The sequence below is a fragment of the Archocentrus centrarchus genome, chromosome 12, assembly GCF_007364275.1.
Source record: "Archocentrus centrarchus isolate MPI-CPG fArcCen1 chromosome 12, fArcCen1, whole genome shotgun sequence".
NCBI lineage: Eukaryota > Metazoa > Chordata > Actinopteri > Cichliformes > Cichlidae > Archocentrus > Archocentrus centrarchus.
The window spans coordinates 13,889,534-13,915,898 of NC_044357.1; the positions used below are offsets into that span (position 1 = coordinate 13,889,534).

The 26,365-nt window shown below is 41.4% G+C and overlaps 1 protein-coding gene across 1 annotated transcript in view; it reads left to right on the plus strand.

Annotated features, from left to right (window-relative positions):
• Positions 1-26,365, plus strand: part of znf462 (zinc finger protein 462) — a 54,424-nt gene that overhangs the window by 15,477 nt on the left and 12,582 nt on the right. Inside the window, 10 exon segments of the mRNA XM_030742253.1 lie at positions 10,998-11,248; positions 11,490-12,924; positions 12,926-13,011; positions 13,014-13,790; positions 13,793-13,819; positions 13,822-16,685; positions 17,394-17,528; positions 19,075-19,478; positions 21,431-21,549; positions 22,903-23,100. Of these exon segments, the coding sequence (XP_030598113.1) occupies positions 11,038-11,248; positions 11,490-12,924; positions 12,926-13,011; positions 13,014-13,790; positions 13,793-13,819; positions 13,822-16,685; positions 17,394-17,528; positions 19,075-19,478; positions 21,431-21,549; positions 22,903-23,100 (6,256 nt within the window). The 5' untranslated portion in view covers positions 10,998-11,037.

Sequence of the window (26,365 nt, forward strand, 5' to 3'; positions counted from 1 at the left end):
AATTTGAGCTTCAGTAGCTCAGCTGTTGGATTGGACCAAACGGGCCAGCCTACATGCATCAATGAACCTTGACTGCCCATGACCCTGTTGCAGGTTCACCATTGCAGTTTTGTAGATGCCCTGACTCAGTCATCTAGCCATGACAGTTTGGCCCTTATCAAACTCGTATTGTCCTGGTTATAGCCAGGAAAACAAATTCTAGTCTCAAAAGTAAAGTCGGCACTATTTGCTCACCTATTGCATGTCAAATTCCAGTTGTCTGATACACAGAGCCTACGGTCGTTCATTTTGCCCCACAGTGTTGCAGTTGTGTTTGACTACATTTGCAAAAATTTATTCAGGTGGAAAATAGAAACAAACTAGAGCTGTAGCGTTTAACTCCTTAGACCTTCATTAACTTGTTCGAGCTTGTAAGCCAGGTTAAGAATTGTCATTAGAAATTGTCAGCTAATAATACATTTCGAATCTTCAAACTTTGAAGTAGCACTCAATAACCTGTAAGCCTGACTGAGGATCTGAAAATGATGTTAACTAAACAGTGGAAGGCTATAAAAACATTTCATGGCATTTTCACTGTTCCTCTGTTAAGAGAAACTGCAGAAGTCAGGACTAAAAGCAAACTGCAAAGGATTTAGCTGACACAAGAATGGCGGGGCACTGTTCTTCTGTGGAGAGCTGCTAGCAAAAACAGGGTCTTACATGGAAGAGTCATCAGGAAACCTCACAAAAAATCAACATTGGAAGCATGCAAAACAACATCTGTAAAAGCCAGTTTATATATATATATATATATATATATATATATATATATATATATATATATATATATATATATATATAATGTCCATGTATGCGTGTGTTTGGATGCAAAAAAAGAGCAGCATATGATAAAAACACCTTGCCAGTTGTATAGCTTGGGAGAGGAAATATTCTGCTTTAGCAGTGTGTGTGTAAACCACTGCAACAGAAAACACTGCACAGATATGAGGACGATTGGGTTGCACTAAATATAGAAAAGTCTGGATGCAGATGTCATGCAGTCAGTCAAAAAAAATGTGAAATTGAAAAGAGACAGGTTTCTACATCAAGACAAGTTTCCAAAGCATACCTTAAAATCCAGCATGACCTACTTAAAGAAACTCAAGCTGAAGCTTTGGAGTGGCCCTCATAGTCCCCTGACTTGAAGAGCATTCAAAATCTCTGGGTAGACATCTTAAACATGCTGTGTGTGCAAGAAGGCATAAAAATATCACAGAACCTGACATGATATGCAGGGCAAAGTGGGTTAAAATTTATGGTGTAAAAAGACTTAGCTGGCTAGAAAAAACTGTGGTATATGTCACAAGCAAGTACCCACTTGCTAGGGATCCCAATTTTTAGTGTGCAACTTTAGTTGCAGAGGAAATGTGAAAAAAAACATTTGTTTTTTTTATTTTTAACAAAATTTCTCTAAAAACAAATTCCAAATTAATATCAAGGCATTGGATTAGTTAGGAAGGATAAGGCTAGCTCATGTGCAGTCGTGCTATTGTCCAAGGGTTTGATGCTTTGGTTTAATTTTATTCTGAGGAGCTTCTTGTGTAACAAAAAGATATGTAGAAAGACACCGTTGGTCAGAGAACACAAATATCTAAAATTACTTTCAGCTTTTGGAAATTTTGATGCCCATGCTGTGTACAGTACTGTGCAAAAGTCTTAAGCCAGCCCTTATTTTGCTAGGAAAATGGGACATATGTGCAGTGATTTGTTGAAACATGCAACTATAGATGGAAATGCAGTATATAAGGCAAAAACAAAGTTTGTACAATTCTAACAAGCTTGAAAGTCAGTATTTGGTATAATGTGACCACCTTCATTCTTCAACACAGCCTGAACTGTCTTTGGCAGCTGTCTCATTTCTTTAAGTCATCTTCAGGAATAGTTCTCCAGGCTTCTTGAAGGACATACCAAAGCTCTTCTTTGGATGTTGACTGCCTTTTGTTCTGCTCTCTATCAAGATAACCCCACACTGCTTCAATAATGTTGAGGTCTGAGCTTTTAGGAGGCCAAGCCATAGACTGATAGTGTTCCATTGTGTGTGTTTTCTTTCCAGGTATGCTTTTACTGCATTGGCGGTGTGTTTGGGATCATTGTCATGCTGAAAAATGAAGCTGCTACCAGTCAGGTGCTTTCCATATGGTATTGCTTGGTGGCTCAAATTCTGACAGTACTCTTATGCGTTCATAATTCCATACATTTTGACAAGATACCCAACACCACTGGCTGAAATGCAGCCCCAAACCGTGACAGACGTTGTAACTCTAATACTTAAATTTCTGAACTTTTGAGATAAAAGTTTGCTTTTAACTTCTGAATGTCAAATTCACTTTTTTTTTTAGGTAAATAATGTATAGTTTTTTATTCCACAGATTAAATCTTGGCATACTTCATGAAGGTGCATATAGAGTACTGGGAGGAAAATGTTGGAAGAAATGCCTCATTTATTTATTTTATTTTTTATTTATTTAAAAAAGCACTGTATTTGCTGTCTGTGTAAAACCTATCATTGCATATAAATAAGAGTTATTTTCACAGAGCCAGCGTGCAGAGCTGCTGGTTATGAACCTGTTTGTTTTGTAGTGGTGTGCAGCAGATGTCTTGTCTCTTGTGGCTCTGTGGCTTTATGATAAAACAAACACAGCAAAGAGCTGTAAAACTTGATTCCTCGTAAAATTTCACTGGGGTGCGCCAATCTTCTACCAGTGAGAGATGCTGAGGTCTGATGTACACCTAGTCCAAGTTGATGCCAGGTTTTGATGTTTTAGGTGTAAACTTAGACGGTTTACAGTCTTGGCAAGTTGCTGTTAAGCAGTGACAGCTCAGCATGGTTTTCTTGCATAATAAATATAATCTCGCAACTGCAGCTACATTTCATAGGCTGTATCTGCTGAGTGTGCTTCCATTGTTTTTATTATTCCACTGCTTTGCTAAAGTGGTGGCTAACAGTGAATATTTAAAGCTTCGCTCGTGATGTTGTTGTCCCACACAATTCACTTCCTCTGAGTGCTGCGGCTCGCTGAATCAGTTAAAAAATGGTCTGCCTGACTCCCATAGCCGAGTTCTCGTAGGATAGAAAGCCATCGATCATGAAGTAGTATAGTTTGCTTCCGTTTTTCCCAAGGGGTCACCACAGCAGGTGGACCCACATGTTTGATCCGGCACAGATTTGTACCCTGAGATTCCTTCCTGATGCAACCTTCACATTTATCCATGTTTGGTCTGGCACTAGGAGTACCCTGCCATGTGACCATGTGACCTCCTGAAGCTGGGTTTGTGTTTCCTCCTGACTGCAAACTGGATACTTGATACGTGTTAGGCAAATGTGCTAACCACTACACAATGGAAACAATATATTTGTCGCTAGGTGCATTTTTAGAAAAAAAAAAAAGCTACTAAAGGGCTATTAAAAATGGCCCAGTCTTGTGAAAAAGTCACCAAGGAGGCAATAATGAGCTAACTGCTGTGAAGGAGAATATGTCAGGTGCTTAAGCTAGTTCCCAACATTAAAAACAAATATTGTAATCCTGAAAATGAAAACACATGCATAGTAATTTCCCTACTGCTTTTATGACAAACATGTGAATGCACTGTCTGCTGTTCATCAGTATAACAGACTGTATGTCTATGCTCACCTTGTGGTATCCAGTACAAGCAACCATCACTGTGAGCTCCAATTCCTTAGTTAGCTTAACACAGCTCAATTATCCCAGTGTCAACTGCAGCTTTCCTGGGCAAATCATAGGTATGTTTGTTGGCCGTGATCTGAATTGTCTCCACAGACCTCCATCCTTATGCTGCTGTATTTAGCAATTACTTAACTACCATTAACTTGCTTGAGTTTGATTTATCCATTGGTTTTTTTGCCATGATTTGCTGAGTGTGCTTTGTTGAATATTACCTTTGCTCTTCTTGATTTATATGGTTGTTTGTAAGCAGCGTTATGGTCCATTACCTCCACAACTGGAGTGCGGATCAGAAATTAAACTTATAATTCACTGTTTCTCATAATATATACCAGGAAAAAAAACAACCCCGGTTGACATTAGCTTTGCTGCTCTGAAAAACATTATTTTAATGGTAAATTGGATTTACATTACATAATACACCTCGATAATCTCCGTAATCTTTGTCCCATATAGCACAACAAACATCTGTATAGAGAAGCTACACAGTTCAATACAGTTCAATAGTTTCATGTTTTGTTTTTTGTTGAAATGTGATAGAGAGGTACTTGTTTATTTTAGGAGTTATTCGTTGTTCAGGTGTTGCATGCTATTTGTTGCATGCTATTTGCATTTGTGAAACTTGTAAGCACGCAGTCTGATCCGGTGTGTTGAGTTCTCCAGGCCCGCTGACATCAGAGGACGGGAGTAGACAACTTGATCTCCAGATCTCTTTCTCTTGTTTGTGCAAGAGGCCAAATTCTCACTGGTGCTGTGACGCAACAGTTTCTCCTCTGCAGACACAATGAGATCTTTCTCTGGCTTTTCCTTCTCTTCTGGGTAAACCCTGGTGAAGCACTGCGGGCTAAAGAGATCAGAATTTGGAGTATTGTGCGGTTACCTACACATTTCTCTATCTCTCTTCCTTTAAACTTTCTAGAAACTAAACATGTATTGATTCTTCTCTGATGTTGTCATCTCATCTCTGCAAAAAAAAAAAAAAAAAAAAATCAATTCCCATGATTCTGGCTACCTGCTGTTATTGCCACTGCATCTTCCTTAAAAGCAGGCTGTCGTTTTCATTCACTGAGTCATTAATTATTGAGGCTGTGCAGGTTGACAAGATGCACATCCTGTCTTGTTTGCCAGATGAATTATCTGTAGCCAGGATGCATGCCATATAATAATTTAACACATCTGTGGACTTTTCTCTCCGAGACAGCATGAGATGGTAGCACTAACCAACTGTTAAGGACAAAACCTCTGTACTCCTAATCAGCTTAATGCTGGCTTATTCAAAGGCCTTCTTTCAGACAGAGCAGCTGCTGTCAGCCAGTTTGAGTAGAGGGTGTGACTGCTGGCAGAGCTTGCCAATGCAGAGAGACCGGTTGGTGATTAACAAATGGCAGTAGACTTTGGAATCTGGGGAGCCCAGTCTGATGGCTTTGTTCTGCTTTCCTTACACCAAAGGTCTTCCAGGTGGCTCCGTCGTGCACTTTCGTTGCCTCCCACCCTTCCCTTCCCTTCAGACCTGCTCTTCCCTTTTGCTTCTCTCTGCCCCCGTCTCCTCAGGGCTCAGGGTTGCAGAGTGCTGAGATAAAGAAGTTCAGACATGCCTCACATTTTTAGACCCCCTTGTGGAACGTTGCTGGCAGCTTCGGCAAAATGCATTTGCTGTATTTTTCTCCACAAAGTGTTGTTGGATGCTGCCTGCTCTGACCTACTCTTTCTTTCTTTAGAGAGGGACTTCCAGCATTTCTACGAGAATCTCTTTATGTGAGAGATAATGTCGCTGAGAAATGAAAAGACTAGGCAAAGTCAGGCTGGCAAGCGTGTGAGATGTTTTCTGCTGAGCTGTGTGGGCAGAGAGCTTGGGTACAGTACTGTACATCTGGCAGATAGATTTCTGTCAGCAGCTCTCGAGCGACAGGCTGCCTGCCTTTGAGGAAGAGGATCAGATCTGTGGGTCCATGTTGTGTGCTGGCTGAACACCTAAGCGCACATAGTCAGCTCCTAAAATGGCTGCCCTTGAAGCTCGGCTCAGAGGAGGATCTGAGCAGCTCAGTCGCTGTCTGTTAGAGCCCCAGCTGACTAGATGAAAGCAGTTACACAATCTCACCCATTAACTTGGTGTGGTGCAGGGACTGACTGCCTGAAAAGACACAGCTAACTCTAAGGCAAATGGTGGTTGTGTAGAAGGGCTTTTTTTTTTTCTCTCCCCCCCTCCCTGGGCATTCCTCTCCCCTCCTTCTCCAACAGGATTCTCTTGATATCCATGTCATGGAACCCTTCATTAGGAGACAACTTTGTTCAAAACAGCAGTGAACTACCAAGAGAGCAGGGTGGGGCCATGTGGTGAAGTTGTAACCTGACCCTGAACAACAATGGGTCCCCTGGTTGCTCGGGGACATACTGGCAGTTTGGCTGGCTCTCATGGAGCGCTCCACTGCCTGGCCATTTGGGTGTGGGAAGCATGGTAGGATTCCCAACTGTCTCTGGCTGGATCTCATTTGAATTTTAGTGGGACTGAGAGTGGGGGGTGGGGGGACTGAAAATGATAGCGTTATTAAAACTGCATTTCACAGACAGCTGTCCAACTTAAAGCTGATGTAGTGAACATTGTAATATGTGATTTCTGTTTTTGCAATAATGTAATTTAACATTTAGTTTAACAGTTGTCTCAGTTAAATTGCACTGGAAGTGTTTTTTCTTCTTCGCTTAAACTTTTTGATATTAGTATTTGTTTTGTTTCAAATTTGAACTCATAAATGGGGAAAAAAACACAATTGGCTTTTGAGAACTTTGCCAGTATTGTAATTCACTAATTGTTAATAAAGGATGATGGTTCCGTTCAATACACAGACTGTATAAAAGATGATATTGCTACCATGATGTCACCCATTGGTTTTTGAGGTGAGGGGTAGCTCTGAATGTAAAACCGCACACTGGTTGGCTAACAGCTTATCAACCTCACGTTGTCAGCCTGTGATTGTACCCCAGATGGCCGTCTGGTCGCCAGCAGGTTGCTGTGGTTGCCCGTAGTTTGTAAAGAAGATGCAGACTTGTCTGCAAACACTTGCTTGTAAGCTTACCTTTAATGAAACTTGAAAACGTACAATGCAAACTGGGAACAGAGGACATTCGCCTTTAAAGGAAAAGCTGGGCCTTACTCCTGCAACCAACACATTTGACAAGGAGCAACGCGACCGAAGGGAACAGTCTCGGCCTGTGTGATTTCCAAATTCCAAATTTACAAAATGGAAATTTTTTTTTTTTTAATTTAATCTGACATGAGGGGAAATGAGAGGCAGAGCCTATAAACTCAGCAGGAGCTTGTTTACAGAGGTCAGGGTCAGAGACATAGGTCTGGAAACCACACCACAACTGCACGTATCGCCCCCTGGTGGCCATTAAAAAGACAGCAGGTTTAAGGCACTTGGGCTTTGGCTTCACTTTTAGCACCTGGAAGACAGGTGTATCTTTTGTACTGATTCATACAGTCTGTGTTTCTTTATTTTACATTTTTTGTTTGTTTGTATAGCAGATAGTTTTCCTGTTTCTTGCTTACTGGAGAGCTATAGGATGATATTAGTGTTACGGAAAAAAAAAAAAAGTATAAACACATAAGTACAAATAATGGTCACAGTGAGAGGATTTTAGCCATGAAGCACATTTTTCTTTTTTTCATTAAAAAAAAAAAAAAAAAAACAAGGGATCAAGAAGGGTCACACTGGAAGTGCAAATCATTAATCTTCTTTGAATTTATTCAAAACATTCTGCTTGTTGCCTAATAGAAAACAAATGAATAGTCATTATATAGAAGTACTTCTTTGAGAAGTGGCTCTCGGCTGTCAGAAGAATGTGTTTCAGTTTTAAATTTGAAAATGTGTTTCCATTTGTAAGACTAAAAGGGTTACATTTAATTTAATGCAAACCAAAGCCCTCTTCCTGGGCTTTCAGATACAGACATACACTCCACTGTAACCCTGACACCCATCCTTTAAGTCAAACCGGGGAATGCTATTCCTCAATATGGAGTTTTGTAATTAACGCAAAACAATCAGAAATCATGCAAACGAGCACAGTTGTTCCATTTAAGGGTTTCTGTCCTCATTCACTTTTAAAAGATACAAACAGACGTGGCCTGCAGTGTACATAAAGTGTGTTTGTGTTTGATGTTCATTTGTGTACATACCACTCGTGTGTACACAACTTCCCACGTGTTTTTTCTTTCATTGTCGTTTTAGTCTTGTTTGGGTTGTTGTTTTTTTTTTTTTCTCCTCTTCGCCAACATTGACATGCAGCGCTGCAAAAATAAAGGACACGAGCAGGCGGTGAAGAAGGGCCACCTGTGCATTCAGGGGTGCTTTAATTCATCCTGAAGTGATGTAAGTAGTTTTTGTGAACCTCTTCGGTTCGGAGGTGTAATCATCCTGAAATATAGAAGAGGAGCTGCTGTTTGCACGGCAGGGTGTGTCTCGTTCTGTGAAATGGCTACATGCAGTTTGTGTTGAACAAACCAAACGATTTCCCACACCACGAGGCTACAGAGCCGTGTTTGTTAGACATTTGTTGGTTGTATACCTATGTGTTGTGTCCTTGGATGTAAGCAATTTGGATATGGCTGGGAGAACTTGCCAAGCTTAGGTAAACTCAGTTCCTGTTGAAAACCAGGCCAGAGAGCTGCTGATTTCCTAGTTCCTAGGTAATGCAAAGTAATCTTTTAACTGTCAATTTGTGGCATGGTTTACTTTTATTTGCGCTTTGTGTTAAACAGACCGTTTTGATGCACCTGCAGTTTTATCTCAGTGGTTTCTAAGCAAACTGTGGGGACAGCTCCAGATAGAATTAAAAAACAAAAATCAGCATGTCTTTATAGGTGAATGCACTTTAACTTATTCATTAACTAAAAATTTTTTTTTTTTAAATAATTGTGTGTGCAAAAGTTAGGTCAGTACTTAGTAACTCCCCTTGTCTCACATAGCAAAGCGTTTTGTTACCAGCTTTCTATTCTTGATTTAGAAATTCGCTCCCACTCTTCCTTGGAAATCAGTTCAGGTTCTGAGATGTTTTGTGTGAAGTTCTGCCCACAGATTTCCAATGATGTTAAAAGCAGGACAAAAGCTTCAGCTTGTGTTTCACAAAAGTGGAAGAAGTTCATGGTGGAATTCTCCCATTTTTTCCTTCTATGCTTGAGTGTTTTCTGGTTGGCACACAACGACAATGACGAAACAGAAGACGCTTTTTTTTTTCTTTTTTTTTTTTATGCTGCTCCTTTAACACAAAGCATACCTCTTGTGGTTGTGGCAGTAGAAGTCAGTTTTAACCTTATCTGCCCACAGAACTCAGACAGGTATTTATGGAATGCACCATACTTTCTGCATTTAAAAATGAAACTCAGATTTCATCTAGTTCTGGGGTTATTTTCACCATAACATCTCACAGCTCATATTTCTGTCATTGATTTCTTTTCACCAGATGAACTCAGGGTTAAACTCTTGCCCTAAACAAATAATATCACAATGGAGAAAATATACTTTGATTGAATTTGTTGTCTTCTAAAGAAGACAATCAGATTGAATGCATTTTAATTTCAGAGTCAAGGCTGTAAACGTTGCCCTTTAACTAACTTTTTAATAACCGGCGTGAGCTTTCGCGGTTTCCTATAGTTTTGAGACAAAATCACTGCTGATTAGAAAGCCTCGATGACAGCGCTTTTGAAATAAAGGCCACGCCATCAGCTTCCATTTTACTCGCCATGTCAAAACTACAGAGAAGCCCAAAGACATAAAGCCATCATTTCTTAGCTGATTCATTCAATCTTATTCAGAGCAGTTGATACAATCTGATGGAATAGTCTGCTCGAAATACTGAGCTTGTGGAGCTGCTCTCCAGCTGTGCTTATCCCAAGGTAATAAAAATGGGACAAATCAGCCGTAATCCCTCCTCAGTCCCTTCATTGTTCTTGGAATGATGCTATGCAAAAAAAAAAAAAAACAACAAAAAAAAAGGAACCTCCTTAGTATTCAGAGTAACGCCAGCAACTGCTGATTTTGCTTCTGTGTCATGTTTGTTGGCTTTGTATTGGAGTTTATGAACAGCTCCTGTCATTTAGAGATAGGAAATATTTGTATCTGATTTATGACGCTTGATCCGTGTGGCGGGGGGTGGGTGGGCGGATCAAAGGAGAACAGATTATTTGCAGTTTTGCATAACAAAGACCGTGGTGTTATCTCTGTTTTTTTATATTATTTGCATTTTTGTCCGTTTTTTTAAATGACAACAATAGCCAGGAATTGTAATTTTTCATAATTTGTTTAGTAGGTAGTTGACAGGCATATTTGATTTAGCTGCTTTAATTGTATCATCTCAAAATAATCCTGAAAAGTATAAAGGATGCCTCTTTATCCAGTAAATGTTTTCACCTCACAATGTAACAATGGCGACAGTGTGCTACACCTCTTTTTTTAGTACACTGAAGATATAAAGTGAAGAGGTTCTGCAAGCTATGAAATTAGGTTCTACGTTTGGAAAATGTCTTTTGAGCTGCTACACAAACATCTTTGTTTTTTCTTGCTGTTATATTAAGCACTGTGTGGTAAAGGTATGTCAGCCATCCCGCACCTGATTATTCTTCACAGCAAGAATCATCACTGGTAATCATGTCAGATCATCACCGAGCTCATTTCAATGGAACAGCATGTTTAATACACTGAATATGGAAGTGTAACAGGATGATAATAGCTCCGAAGAAGGATGAGCTTTTTAATGTCTCCATATATCAATTTAACACAAAAAGTAAGGAAAGTTGGTTGGTTGATTATTTCTTTGTTGTAACAATGTTTCTTGGCAATAAATCTTACACTGTTGGAAGGCCTCTTTGTTCTCTCTTAAAAAAAAAAGCCACATTTTTAAGGAAAACTGTATTTGTGGGTTGAGCAGCAGAGTTGAGTATGTGGGTTGCGTCCATGAAAAACCCCAAATTTTCTCTGCCAATGCCAAACAGCTTATTCTGCTGTTGACAAATGCATTTTCTTTATAAATTTGGCACCATTTTGGGGGAGACAAACAGGCTTTCCAACAGTATAAGATTTATTGCCAAGAAGCATTGTTACAACAAAGAAATAATCAACCAAACCCAAATTTCTTTACTATTTGTGCTACGTTTACATCGAGTCTGAATCTGACAGAACGAGCCCCTTAGCTCACACGTGACTGTATCAGCTCAATTCTTTACTGTGGATTTTATTGAAAATGTTTTATGTCCTCACAATTTTTTTTTTTTCTGTTTTGCAGGTTTCCCTGATTTTCCAGGGAGTTCTCCCTAGTTTCAATAATGGAGGTACTGCAATGTGATGGCTGTGACTTCCGTGCTGAGTCATATGATGACTTGAAGACTCACATACAGGAAGTACACACTGTTTTCCTGCAGCCTGCAGATGCAGATGAGTCTGATTCTCTGAAAGATGAGGATGAAGACGAGGAGGAAGAAGAGGACTATGAGGATAAAGATGACAAGGATTATACGCCTCCTAAATCTGGAATGAGTATGCCTACCACATTAATTCAGATGTTGCTGTTGATTTGTTGAGGATTACGATCGTGTCTTTGTCTGTTTTAAATAAGTCTTCAAAGTAAGGTGATCATATATTTTACAAAGTTAGATATAAATCTATTGAGTTCTGGATGGGTTTTATCAGCAGAAACAACAGAAATAGAACAAAATAACAGCAAATGTGTTTTACTATTTTTTTAGCATTCATCTTATAACCTCTTCTCTTTTTTTAGGCCCCAACTCTACTGATCGTCCCAACCAAACACCCCAAAAGCAGACGGCTGAAACTCATCTGCAGTTTTACCAGTGCAAGTTCTGTGTCCGTTACTTCAGATCAAAGTCATTCTTAAGGAACCACACCAAAAAGGTGCACAATGTCGTAGAGGGAGATTCAGATGCGGGTGTCTCCTCACAGACTGCTAAGCAGCCCGGCTACACTGTTATAATGCACAATGACCATTCAAAAGTGTATTCCTGTCAGTATTGCACGTATAAGTCTCCACGGAAAGCAAGGATAATGAAACACCAACTAATGTATCACAGCAAAGTTCCCTCCGATAGTGCTGGAGATCCCCCAGAGTACGATGAGAGCGGTGAGAAATCGGACTCAGCTAGTGGGCTCACGAAGGGAACATTTGCCTGCGAATGGTGTGACTATCAGACTGACGAGAAGGACACCTGGACTAGTCACGTGGTGAAGGAACACAGTGACAAGGTCAAGATAGTTTCTTGCATTTCAGAGGTGGATGAGGAGACAACTGCAAGCTCCCCCAAACCAGATTCTCCCTCCTCTTCTCATGCTAATGTTAGCAGAAAAGAGGATTCTGCAACAAAAACACCAGAAGACACCTTGGAGAAGTCCATCGCAGAGATCTCATCCTTTCAATATGTACAGATAAGTGCAGTTACGCCCAACAGCACAGGTTCTTCTATCTTATCCAAGAGGTTTGCATCATCCGATGTCTCCAACAGTGCGATAGATATGGAAGCCAACCTGCTCAATGAGGAAGACTCAAGGAGCAGCTTGGAGGACAATGACGATGATGAAGAGTTGGGTGATATAGATGATCCCAGCTACACTGGAACCTTGTCTGCAGATGCAAAGCAGCTATTAACAGATGAGGATAATAAATTATTGGAAACTAAAGGAATTCCTTTCAGAAAGTACATGAACCGATTTCAGTGCCCCTTCTGCTCCTTCCTCACCATGCACAGGCGGAGCATCTCCCGCCACATTGAAAATATCCACCTTTCTGGCAAAGCCACAGTGTATAAATGCGATGAATGCCCGTTTATTTGCACCAGCCCTCTGAAATTAGGCACGCACAAACAGAGCCACAGTTTTTCTGATTTAGAGACCTTGGACTTGACAGGTGATAGTCCAGAACCTCAGAACGACAATACAGCAGAGTCAGTTAATGAGGGTAACGCAAGTTCCAAAGTCAATGGGAAAAAGACAACCAGCACATCAAACGACCAGCAGAACCCTCATCGATGCACACTCTGCAGCTTCTCTACCACCACTCTGAAAGGTCTGAGGGTCCACCAGCAGCATAAGCATTCCTACTGTGATGACCTCGATTCCACTGTCTTTGAAGCCCAGCTGTCTGACCAGCCAGACTCTGAAGTGGATGCTTCTCCAATCTTTCTACAAAAACCCAGACCCCCATTTTAGGACTTGCACCAAAAAGCCCTTAGTAACAGGGAAAAGAGCCAGGAAGTCCATTAATGACTTGCCTTTGGATTTGTCCTCGGTCAAAAGAGAACCAGAATTGATGAAATTGCCAGTAACCTTCAAAGTAAGATAAGCCAAAGCCAGCAGGACACAGTCATTAATCTGGATGACATGGATGATGAAGACGCAGGAGAAAATCATGCCAGCGCTGATGAGGGGAGGAACAATGAAAACAACAACCCTGTCTTTGCGTACAACACACAGCAGCTTTATGCAAGAGACTCTGCCAGCTCTAATGAGGGCGGCAGAATAGGGAAAAGAAAAAGCAACCCTAGGTCCAAGCCTAGAAACATTCCCATATCACTGACTCTCTCGGATGATAGTGAAAATATCTCTGCTGATGCCAGTGACAGTACTGTCCAAGAGAACATGGAATATTCAGAGGATCCTGGAATTACACGTTTCTACTGTAAACACTGTGATTACCACAATAAGTCAGCTCGTAGTGTCAGCACCCATTACCAGAGGATGCACCCCTACATCAAGTTCAGCTTTAAGTACATCCTGGACCCTGAAGACCAGAGTGCAGTCTTTCGCTGCTTAGAGTGCTACATCGAATACACAAATTACAATGATCTGCACCAACACTACATGGATCACCACCCTGAAGCAAGCAATGTGCTCAACTTCAACCAACCGCATCTCTTATACATGTGCCGATTTTGTTCCTACACGAGCCCCAATGTGAGGAGCCTAATGCCCCATTACCAAAGAATGCACCCCACCGTGAAAATCAACAATGCCATGATCTTTTCCAGCTATATTGTGGAGCAGTCCCACAAATCCAGTGAATCGCAAACTCTAGGGAAATACTAAATTCGGGCCCCAAAAATTTAACTCCCCCACTTCAATGCCCAGGTCCACCTCAAGTCCAGTGCAGAAAGCAGTTTCCAAGTCTCCCGAAGCTAGCGCTGAGGCAGAACCTCTCAAAGAAGGCAGCAATGTTGTTGTCTATGATTGTGACGTGTGTTCCTTTGCAAGCCCCAATATGCACTCTGTTTTGGTCCACTACCAGAAAAAACACCCAGAGCAAAAGGCGTCTTATTTCCGTATACAGAAAACCATGAAGGTCATCTCAGTGGATCAGTCGCAGCCTGTAGCCAACTCTTCATTTAACACCAGCATATCTGCAACTCCAAAACAGTCGAGTGCAGCAGTTTATGGATCAGATGAAGAAATGTACTATTGTAAACACTGCGTGTACAGCAACAGATCTGTTGTCGGTGTATTGGTCCATTATCAGAAAAGGCATCCAGAGGTGAAAGTGACAGCAAAATATATCAAACACGGTGCTCCCACCCCCGGATTGATGAAACTCATGGATGAACTGCAAATTGCAGCTCCCAAGCAGTTTATGAAGCAGTTTCAAAATAATGGTCACGATGGATCTAATAACTCGAGTCCTAAACCAGGAAGTGGTGAAAAAGGTGAGGATGAGCTCTTCTTTTGTCAGCACTGTGATTATGGCAACCGCACTGTAAAAGGCGTGCTTATTCATTACCAGAAAAAGCACAGGGAAACCAAGGCCAATGCTGACCTCGTGCGCCGTCACACCGCAGTTGTCCGGAGTCAACGTGAGCGCGCGCAGATGGTTCAGTCCAGCAGTGCCTCTTCTGCCACGGTCCCAGCTCCTCCAGACCCTGAAAACACTACACCTTTGCGTTCCCTGAAGTGCAGGCACTGTTCCTACACATCCCCCTATGTCTATGCTCTCAAGAAGCACCTGAAGAAAGAGCACCCTGCTATGAAAGCCACAGCCATGACAATTTTACATTGGGCTTATCAAGATGGCATCTTAGAGGCTGGCTACCACTGCGAGTGGTGCATTTACTCCCATGCTGAACCCCAAGGACTGTTGCTCCATTACCAAAGACGCCACCCCGAACATAATGTTGATTACACATACATGGCCAGCAAGCTGTGGGCTGGTCCTGAAACCACCCAACAAGGGGGCAATGCAGAAACGAAACATTACAAATGTAGAGACTGTGCCTTTGAGGCTTGTACAATATGGGACATCACCAATCACTATCAGGCAGTCCACCCCTGGGCTATCAAAGGGGATGAATCTGTGCTTTTGGATATAATCAAAGGGAACGGCTCAGCTGACAAAACCCACCAGCAGGTTTCCAAAGAACAGGTACCTCTGAATTGCCAGACTGTTGAAGATGATGGCGCATTGGTTATTGCCACCCCACCTCAAGAAAGCAATCCCCAGCCTCACCACCCACGCCTTTCCATCTCTAATAATCCTTATCAGTGTACTGTATGTCTGTCAGAGTACAATAGTCTCCACGGCCTCCTCACTCACTATGGAAAGAAGCACCCAGGCATGAAAGTGAAAGCTGCAGATTTTGCACAGGAGGCAGACCTCAACCCCAGTTCTGTCTATAAATGCCGTCACTGTCCGTATGTAAACTCCCGCATCCACGGAGTCCTTACCCACTATCAGAAGAGACACCCATTGGTCAAAGTCACTGCGGAAGACTTTGCAGATGATATAGAGCATATCACTGAGTTGCATGAAGGGGATGACAAGTTCAAAACTCAAAGGCAGGGCTATGGTGCATACAGATGCAAAATGTGCCCATACACCCATGGGACTCTGGAGAAACTCAAAATCCATTATGAGAAATATCACAATCAGTCTGCTTCCGATATGTTCTCTGCCTCTCTGACTAATTTTTCTTCTAGTAAAGAAATCGAGGCAGTAGGCGAGTGCAGTGCTAGTAATATATCAAGTGGAGCAAAAGTCCAGGAGGTCAGTGAGTTGGACCTTGCCCTCTCTCAGTTACCCATCAATAAGACAGAAAAACATGCTGTATTCAAGTGTCAGCTCTGCAAATACTTCTGCTCCACCAGGAAGGGCATCGCTCGCCACTACCGTATCAAGCACAACAACGTCCGTGCTCAGCCAGAGGGTAAAAATAACGTTTTCAAATGTGCTCTGTGCTCGTACACGAACCCTATACGCAAAGGCCTGGCAGCACACTACCAGAAGAGGCATGATATCGATGCCTATTATACACATTGTTTGGCTGCTTCAAAGACTATGAATGAGAAGGTGAACAAAGTGATGGCACCTCCGCCAACAGAAGGGGACAATTCAGAAATGAGTGAAGACTTGCGATTGGCTGTGGAGAGACGGCGGTGCTCTCTTTGCCCCTTTCAGGCCTTCAGCAGGAAGAGCATTGTCTCACACTACATTAAACGCCACCCGGGTGTGTTCCCCAAGAAGCAGCATTCAAGCAAACTTGGTCGCTACTTTACTGTTATTTATGCCAAAGAACCCGAAAAGACTGCTGTAAGTGCATCAGGAGAGGACGATAAGGAAGTGATAGAGGTCCCACTCGAACCTGAGCAGGATGGAGATGTGGACTGGCTGCCATTCAAGTGTCTAAAATGCTTCCGGTTGTCTTTTAGCACAGGCGAACTGCTCTCTATGCACTACAACAACCACCACAGCAATGACTTGAAGAGGGACTTTGTGGTATCGCCCGGTCCCGGGGATGAGGATTCTGAGTTATATCAGTGTTCTCACTGTGAGCTGAAGTTCCTAGCTCTCCCTGTTCTTGCTAAACATCTCCTGAATCACAATGAGGAGTTTCAGAAAAGGGCGATGAGGCACGAGAGAAGGAGGCAGCTTCTCAGCAAGCAGAAAGCCACAGAGCTGCCTGAGAGCAAACAAGAGAAGGTGAGCAAACATAGTCATCCTGAAATCTGATTAAAGAGAGAATTAAGCTGCCATAATAGAATCTTTTCTCTGCCATTAATATCTGTGATAGCATACTGTTATTTATCTGATGGTCACATACCAGTACTCAACATGTGTTTATTATCTCCTGAAAGATTGAAGCTTCCTCTCATGTTCATTGAAGTCATACTTTTGTGGCATTGTGCTGAAACTAAATGAGGGTGGCACAGTTAAACAAATTATTCAGTTCATTTGCCCCTTCACTTCATTGGCAGTATATAGGTAATGGTGATAGCAGAAGAAGCTACTTTTGGCCACGGCTTTATTCGCACACAACTCCAAAGGGATTCGTGTCTCCTTCCAGGATCAAATCAGAGATCTTTCACTTGTTGAGCGAATCTGTGAGCCCCTACAGTATGGAGCCGCTAACATTGCATGATAGCCTGTACTGATGATCTGATAGTTTCATAGTAACTTCATGAAAGTTGTATATTATGAAACAGTATTATTCTTTAATATTCTTGTGGAAAAAAAAAAGTGTCTCCCAACTATGCCAAATATATCGGCACCATTCATTTGGTTCATGTTAAATTGGATGGTTATAGTGTTTTGAAGGTAAGATGTATATTTTTGTTAATATTAGTGTATTTGTCATAAATTTTAAAACAATTTTTAAAAAAAAACTGCCCTTTCTTTTTCTGTGCTCAGGAGAGTCCTGTAAATAAAGCTCCCATAGGATTCAGGTGCAACTTCTGTGTAGAGATACATCCCACCCTCCGAGCTATCTGCAACCACCTTAGGAAACATGTCCAGTATGGTGAGGTCAAAGAGGGACATGTCAAGGTAAGAGAAGCTGCTTTAATGCTGCTTATAGAACTTATAATATATAGTTATTCATCTTATGTCAATATGGTAAGTTTCTGCTTAAGCTAAGGTGAGCCGAACATCAAATATGTGTAGCTTTATATTTCCTGTAGTGTTATGACACTTTCATAAAACGTTAAACTATTGCTTTTAGAACTTGTGTGCTAACACAAGCACATATACAGTATGTGTTATTTATTTCCACTACACTAATGTGATATCAGTGTAATATCTTCCTAACTATATTTCAAAGGCACTTTTCCCATCCCCAGTGCTTCTGTATTATTTTCCATCTCTCATCCTCCTAGCACTGCAGTGATCTGTTTTACTGGGCTGGGGTTCTGTTTCCCATTTTGTTTATTACTGGCAGAGGCTTCTGGGTAGACAGTCTGTCAGCTTCCCCGAGAGAAAACAAGCAATGCTGTCCCATTGCTGTGGAGGGGGGGTTAGAGTGGTGAGCCATAACTTTTAGGGCAGTGGCGGGTAACCATTTGAACATTAGTATTCCAGTGAGGCTGCCAGTGAGGGGAACAGGCCTAAGGACCCAATGCCTCACCCAAATGGAGGCCTGGATCTTCCACCAGACACTCAGTCTCTCTTTATGTGTCTAAGATGTGATGTTTTCTGCTAGTGAGAGTGATCCAGTGAAAATGTCTGGTAACGAGCACAGCATTCAAAAAATGTTTTGCTTTTTTTTTTTTTTTTAAATCAAAAATGGGAATTAAATTCAAGAACATCAGTGGTTTGTCATAGAAGTGCGTGAAGAGCAGACTGACGGTGCATTCAGGGATTGGATGGTAAGGCTGGGCCTGTGGATGCCACATCTTATTTATGGATTCACAAAGTGCAGGGTCAGGTCCTTCCACAGAAAGAATGAGTTTCCTTGAGGCAATAAAAAAGTCATGGTGATCGTCTGTCTGCTCGCGATGACTGCGGCAAGCGGCCTGCACTCTGGCAGATGGAGGGAGGAAAAAGAGGTGGAGATGTTTTGCCATTCGTTTCTGTAATTGTTGGTAGATCTGCACAGTTGCAAGATGTTCTGTTTTAGGAAAAACTTAACATGACTAATCACTCAGAATAAATGCTCAAGGTTTGACACAATTATCACACTTGATGTGTGAGACACGGGGTTAGACTGGAGTACAGTTTATCTCTACCAGAACACTGAAGTGTTTTAGGTCACGGTTGAAGTTTACCAAAGTTTACCACTGCACTGAGTGCTGATCTTCCAATAATACAGACAGATGGAAAGAAAAACAGGGAGTCAGAGGCAGAGAGGCCTAACTGACAATGACTGCATAGATGGAAGCGGAGGTGTTAGACAGCTGCTTAACTGTTATGTGCAGCCAATCAAGTAAAAAATAGCAATAGGTGCTAGATTTGAAGCAATATTTAAATTAAATCTCTTTTTTTTTTTTTATTTCACCATTCTGCAACAGCATAAAAAAAAGGTGTTGGCAGAGAAAATCAATGAGCACTGAAAGGTTGCAGAGCACCTGAGACTTTTCCTCTGTTTGTTTTGCAGCAGGAAGTCAGCGAAGTCCCCCTGATCCTGCCTTCAGAGAGCCTAACTAATGGCAACATGGAGGGGGATGAAGCCGCTGAAGTCGATGGCCTGGAAAGACCTGGAGCTACACCCAAAGATTCAGATGATGTCGCCGTTAATGTGGAGAACCTGGATCCTGAGGCAGATGCTGTCGAAGGAAGGGCAGCGGCTTTGGTGGCTGCAGCTAGGGCCATAGTATCGGAGGGCCAGCTGAAGCAGCGGCTGGCAGCAGGGGGTCACCCATGTGCCCAGTGCGACCGAGTCTTCATGTCCATGCAGGGACTGAGGTCCCATGAGAGGAGCCACTCAGCCATGGCACTGTTCAGCAAAGAAGACAAGTACAGCTGTCAGTATTGCCAGTTTGTCTCGCCCTTCAGACACAAGTAAGTGAGGAGGATCAGAGTTTATGACTGGCACCTTTAACAGTTCTTCTACAGCACAGTTCCTTGAGTATAGTGTGGACTTTATAAAGAGTAGAGTAAATTGAGACACTTTGCCCAAGGCAAACACATTTACTAGATCGCTGTGTTGTCTGTCGACTCTCCTTTGAACATTTATCTGTTCTTCTGCCTGTCCAGGTCTTTTGATATTCATTAAGTTCTAGTAATACATTGGTCAGTTTAAAGATTGAGTGGCTATTTTGTTTCTGTCTTCTTTTATAACAGTGGGAAGAAAACATGCAAATACAGATTTTTATACATGTGTACAGATTTAATTAGCTAATACCTCATCTACTTATTTAAATTTCAGAATACTGATCTCGTGGTGATATATTTGAAATTTGTACCAGTAAATTCTAGCCAAATTTTACAATATATGTATTTAAAGGCCTTTTTAAAATAAAAAAATAAAAAATTCTCTATCCAGGAATCTGCATTTCACCATCAATTAGATAGACCAAGATAGACCTTTCAGTATTTTATGGTAATCATTCAGAGCCTGAATGATTATCAAACATTTTAAACCTTAAAATATGGGGAAAATTCAAATTTTCTGGCCGTTCATTGAATTTTCACAGTTGTGAAGTTGATAAAACATGCAAATCCCCTCTGTAAAACAAGAAATGATATCAAATGAGAATTTTGACCCATGTTCCCCTCATCCAATGTTCAGAATTATGTTTCTGGGAAAAATGCAAATTGACACATATTTAGTGTTAATGTTAGCCCTTAGCTAAGTTTTATAGTGATTTCCATGCAGTTTATTATTAAAAAGAGAATACATGCAAGCATTACAATTAAGATCTCAGGGCTGGTTTATGCAGAGCTTTTATATGCAGCTACTTCTTACTGAGAAGCTCCTTCCTATTATTTGGCTATTCCTAGTGCTGTTTGGCTAAGCGGCTGTATTAGCAGATGCAGCCTTGAGGAAGTGCGATCAGTGTTAACCTCAGTGATACACATTGTGCACCCTGTGGTATTTGAATGTTCCGACTGTGAAGCAGCATTACTTGGAAATGTTTAGTTTGCGTTAGCAGTCACTTGGCAGGAGACAGTGAGTCAAATATTAATCTATTAAAAATTGCACTTAAAAACAGATGAATGTTATGAACCTTTGCAATATGTGCAGAATGCAGCTCCAGTAGCAGGATATTTAAGCTAAACGCCTTACCAGTCTTGCACCAGCTGCTCTTCAGATCAACTAGATGTTAAAGTCATTTTGTACAGAGCACAGTTTTACACCTTATTCTGTTTACCCCATCACAATCCCTTTGAATCTTCAATCTTCTCCGAGATTTCCTGCCTCCTAGGAGAGTAAGACAAGCATTACAGCTAGACAGACATTTTGGTAGTGTGATTTGTTTTATCCATCACAGAGACACAGAGTGAGAGGGGAAAGAGAGAGTCCTCATCTCCTCTGAGCTCCCAGGTGTAATCCCTCTGTACTGTATGTGCCCTGACCCAGAAAGAAGCCGCATTCCCATGCCACCTAGGAGGCTGGCATTAAAAACACAGCTACCGTCCCCACAGGCACTCACACACTCATTCCCACCAGGGGATTGTGGGTAGATGAGTTCACCCCACGGCTCCTTGTTCTGTAGTCATTGGAAATGTGCGGCTGTTGTTTGCGAGGTAAACAGAATCGAGCGCTTTTAGATGCCGCTGAAAAACCCCGCTGTTGGAATCATCAAAGTGGACGCTGTAGAGTAGAGCGCTCTCTCTCTTCCTTTCCCGTACTCTCGGCTTGTCACTTTCTCTCTCTTTTGTCCTCATTTCATCCGTTTTTCTCCTTTTATCCTCTTATCTCATATCCTCCCTTCTGTGTGTTTTTTATTTTATTTTATTTATTTATTTATTTATTTTTAATTTTTAAAAAATATTTTTCTCATTGCCAGTCTGGACCGACATGTGCAGTCTCACCACGGGCACCATAAGCCCTTCAGGTGTAAGCTCTGCCCCTTTAAATCTGCCTACGTGAGCCGCTTGAAGAGCCACCTGCATAAAGCGCACACAGGTAAAAAAAACCCCCAAAAAACCCCACATACATACAGACACATACATCTGTATCATACATACATATGTATCTAACTAACAAGGTATTCCCAAACCCAAATACCAACTTCCTGTTTATCTTCCACATAAAGATGTACTGCCTGATTTACCATATCAAGCACAACACATCTAGCTTGAAGAGCATTTTAACCATTCGCTGAATCCAGGAGTTTAGTTTGAATTCCTATTTCATAACATATTTTTAATATTTGTTTATTGGCAACATAGCATGCAACAAAAGTGAGGGCGTATCAGCCTTTGTAGCATAATGAGACTGTTTTTGTTGTTGAGGAAGCCAGACAGCAGACAGTGATTTGAATTCATGTTAATGCAAATGCAGAAAACCTGAGCAATCAAAACACAAGCAAAAGGAAGCAATCTTAAAACTGCCAAGGTAGTTAGGAGCATTTGGGTGATAGTACCAAGAAAGAGATTACCACTTAAATGCTCTAGATCACTGAGGCAAACCAGATTTTAGCAACATTTGAGAAGTAGATTTTTTTAGTCTTTGTGAAAACTGTAGCATTAAAAATCTCATAGTGGCTTTTTATACAGTGCTTTATACTGAAGCAGTTACTACTGCCAGGAATCTATATTGAAGATATTCCTACCAGAAATAGTTTTGTACAGAAGTATTGAACCATTTGGATGCTGCTTTCTTTAAGACGCTAAGCAAATACATTTAACAGAAGCAGGAAGCACAAGGATGTTCCCCATGGGAACACTGAAAATATCAAAACCAAAAAAATGATAAAGTGAAACTTGCATAAGTGTGCAGTTATATACTGTAATAGAGCATGAATTAATGAAATGGGTCACTCGATTGGGCCTTAATTTGTAAGTGAGAGCTCAGCTGTGACACGCTCACTGCAACCTTTTTGTATTTTATGAAGTACTGTTCTTTTTGTATTGCTCACTAACCTGCACCAAAAGCCTTTTAATGAACTGAGTATTATGTCACTTTTTATGAGATATTCCTTCAGGTGCTTTAAAACAGGCGTATATTTTCCAAATAGCAATCAAATCAAATTTCCTCTTAGTCTGAAATATGGGACCAACTTCAGAGCATTTTTGTTTGAGATTTAAGGAGCTTTGATAAATGCTGTAACTCAGGGGGAGCCCTGTTGCCAATAGGGTATTACATTTGCTCCAGATTGGCTCAGAGGGCTTTGTTTGTGGTTGAGGATATGTTTACCATCACCAGCTTTCGTAACAGTTTTTCTTACGTAGGTTTCTAGAACCACGTGTATGTCTATAATACTTTTGTATTGGTATAAAAAAGTCAAATGCTTCATGATCTTTAATATTCTTCCAGGTGAACAGCACACATACAAGTGCTTGTCGTGCCCCTTCTCTTCTATGACCATCAGCCAGCTGAAGGAGCACTCTCTGAGAGACCACGGTGAGGCCTTGACCCTTCCCAAACTCCGAGCAGCTACCCAGGCTGCGCATGCCACCCTGAGGCCCTCCCGACCGGCCGGTAATGCAGAACAGACTCCCATGGCACCTGATGGTATGAGATCATGTGTAATCTTCGTTAAGCATTGTTGTATTTGTTTTGTTTATGGGATTAAGGAGCAAAACATAAGAGTTTAACTTGTGAGCTTTATAGGTGCTGGTAAGCTGCCTGCTGCTGGCTTTACTTGCCTGTTTGCCTAGTGAACATGAGTGTGGTATCAGTCTTCTCATCTGAATCTCAGCAACCTTTTCCAATAAATCTGTATTTCCCCAAAAATCCCTTTAAACAGAATTCACCACAGTAGATTATAGAGTTTCTCAGCTTTGAGTCTTACAGCCATTTGGTCAGATTTACTCTGTGTGAACTAAACGTATCACAAAAATTAAGGAAAATTGTGTTTGGTTGATTATTTCTTTGTTGTAACAATGCTTCTTGGCAATAAATCTTATACTGTTGGAAAGCCTGTTTATGTCCCCTTAATTGGAGCCACATTTGTAAGGAAAATGCATTTGTGGGGTCGAGCAGCAGAGTTGAGTATGAGTATTTGACAAGTTTTTCATGGGCACAGCCCACATGCTCAACTCTGCTGCTCAACCCACAAATGCATTTTCCTTATAAATGTGGCGATATTTCCAGCGATATAAGATTTATTGCCAACAAGCATTGTTACCACAAAGAAATAATTAGCCAAACACAAATCTCCTTACTTTCTATGCTAAATTTATATATGAAGTTGTATATGTAATGTTTATTATAGGCATTATTGTTTCAATTTTTTGTTGTTGTTGTTGTGCATACCTTCCCAGAACCAGCATGAAGTAGCTGTCTCTGAGGGTGTATGCATGTAACCGTATAATTAAAATGTTTGGTTGCCTAGGTGGTTTAGTGGTGAAGCCGGCGACCACATACGTATGCCGCGGTGCGGGCGGCGCGGGTTCAAGTCCCGGCCCATCGCCAATTTGCCCGTGTGTCTTCCCTTGTATCTTTCCCCCATTTCCTGTCTCTCTCTACTGCCCATAAAAGCCGCTGTGGACAAAAAAGCAAAAAAAAAAAAAAAATGTCTATGTCAGGTATCTCACACAGGGAAGTGGCTTCTTACATGACCAATCACAGAAGCTCCACTCCCATCACCTCTGTCTAAACACACATCAGTTACTTGAATGTCAGGATCCCCTGTCCCTGTTTATAACTACACACCAGACATTTTCAGTGTATTCCTTCCATATGCAGGCAGGGAAGTGCCATCACACCCCAGGGAGTAGAGCCTAATAAAATTAAGTGGGGATGCCCAAAGAGCATCAATATAAGCATCAGTATAAGTAAGTCTGGTGTCATGTATTTGTATTGGAGAAATTATGCTTTAATTTGGGAGTGTGGCTGCTTAGATTTGCCTAGGTAAGACATTGTTTTTCACAGAATATGCTCAGACAAGGACGCTATGTGACTCTAGGCGGGTGTAGAAGTAAACTCCTTGATGTAATGCCATGTTTGAGGTGTTATAGTGGCTTTGCAAGCGGCTGCTTTAGCTTGCAGACTGTTCTTGGCAGCAGCTGTCACCTTGCTGCTGGAGCTGTGGAATCTTCCCTGGAGCTGAAGCGGGGCAGCATTCCTCAATGCACCATCCACCACTGTCAGCTGTGCCCTACCAAGACAAATGAAGCATTGAGAAAGAGCAGGGCTGACATATTGAATGTCTTTACTGAGCCAAACTAGCTACCTTCAGCCGAATGTCTGAAATTCAGACAGAGGGAGTTTGTCTTATTGGCAGTGCATCTTGAAAAAGATCTCCATTTGATTGCCTGTTATTAGCAGTAATGTTTACTTGAATTTCTTGGAAAATTCCTCTTAATAGTTAAACTTGCCAGAATTAATAAAAGACCATATCTCAGTGACTACTAGGATGCTGTACAAGTTCATCATCCCTAGAGGATGAATTATTAATGGCTTTAGGTACTGTGCAAAACATGGCATTAGGTTGAATTTTAATTTTTTTTTCTCCAGTGCTTTAGTTTATGACCAAATACCTGCAAAGCAAGTGAGAATGTTAGAGGTTTCACCCGTACTTACCTAATCGACACGCAGCCGCTATCGTGAGGTGTTCTCCTCATTTTCCCTGAGCCTTTCACACAGGTATTCCATCTCTAATGCAGTCAAATAAATAGTTTTGGCCCTTAGTTAACAATTTAAGAAGACAGATCCCCCACCTAACTACAGAACCTGCTCTTCATCTTCTGTCTCATCTGCATACCTCTCCACATTGCCGAGAAGATATTACGAGAATTACTCAACCTCTGCGTTGTTTAATTTAATAGAGCTCATCTGCCGAAGTACAAAAAAAAAAAATGGATCTCAAGAATTTTGTGCCAGCAAACTTTAAAAGAAAACTTTTTTTTTTTTTTGATTTATTTCGCCTGCTCTGAGTGCTGAATGAGGTATTTTTTTGCATGCAGAGATACTCTGTTAGTGTCACTGTAGTTTATTTATTGATGTGTTGGAGGCTCAAACTAGGACGAGGATATGAGCTGGCTCAATATTACAGGCTCGAGAAAGGGAACGAGGAGGGAAAGAGGCAGGGTACAAATGACAGCAGCAACAGTTACACTTCAGTGGGGTGTGAGGGACATTTGGTGTAAGCAGATCTAAGCCTTTACAGAGGCATTAATCCTATATGGCCTTTTATTGAATATGCTGAATACTTTAAAGACTTTATTAGGAACACGTGCCTTTTCATACATGTATCTAAACAGCCTTTTAATGGCAGCAGTGGAATAGCATACTCCTGCTGATACATGTTAGAAGCTTGTGTTAATGTTCCCCGTCCAGTGTTTGAAATGAGAAAAGCTGTGATCTCATTGACTCTGTGGCATAATTGTTGGAGCCAGACAGGCTGATTTGGTGGTTTGAGTGTTTTTGAAGCTGCTGATCTCATGGGATTTTCACACAGTCTCTAGCGTTTCCTCCTCCGCTCCTCAATAGCAGTCAGTTATTGTCTGAATGCTACAGCCTATCTGAGCATTGCTCCTGACCTTGTACATCCCTTTATGACACAATTAACGCTGTAATGGCTACATTTAGCATAAAAGGTAAAAGATATTAGAGGCTCGTTTAATTAAACTGGCACAACTGCGCTCTTCAGTGATGTCCACAGTCACCAGATCTGAGTCTAACACCTTTGAGATGTGGTGTAAAGGGTGGTTCATAACATGCAGCTGACAATTCTGTAGAAATAATGTGACGCAATCATGTCAATGTGGAGGAGGTTCTCGAAGGAAAGCTTCCAGCATCTTGTGGAATCTGTGCTGCAAATAACTGAGGGTCT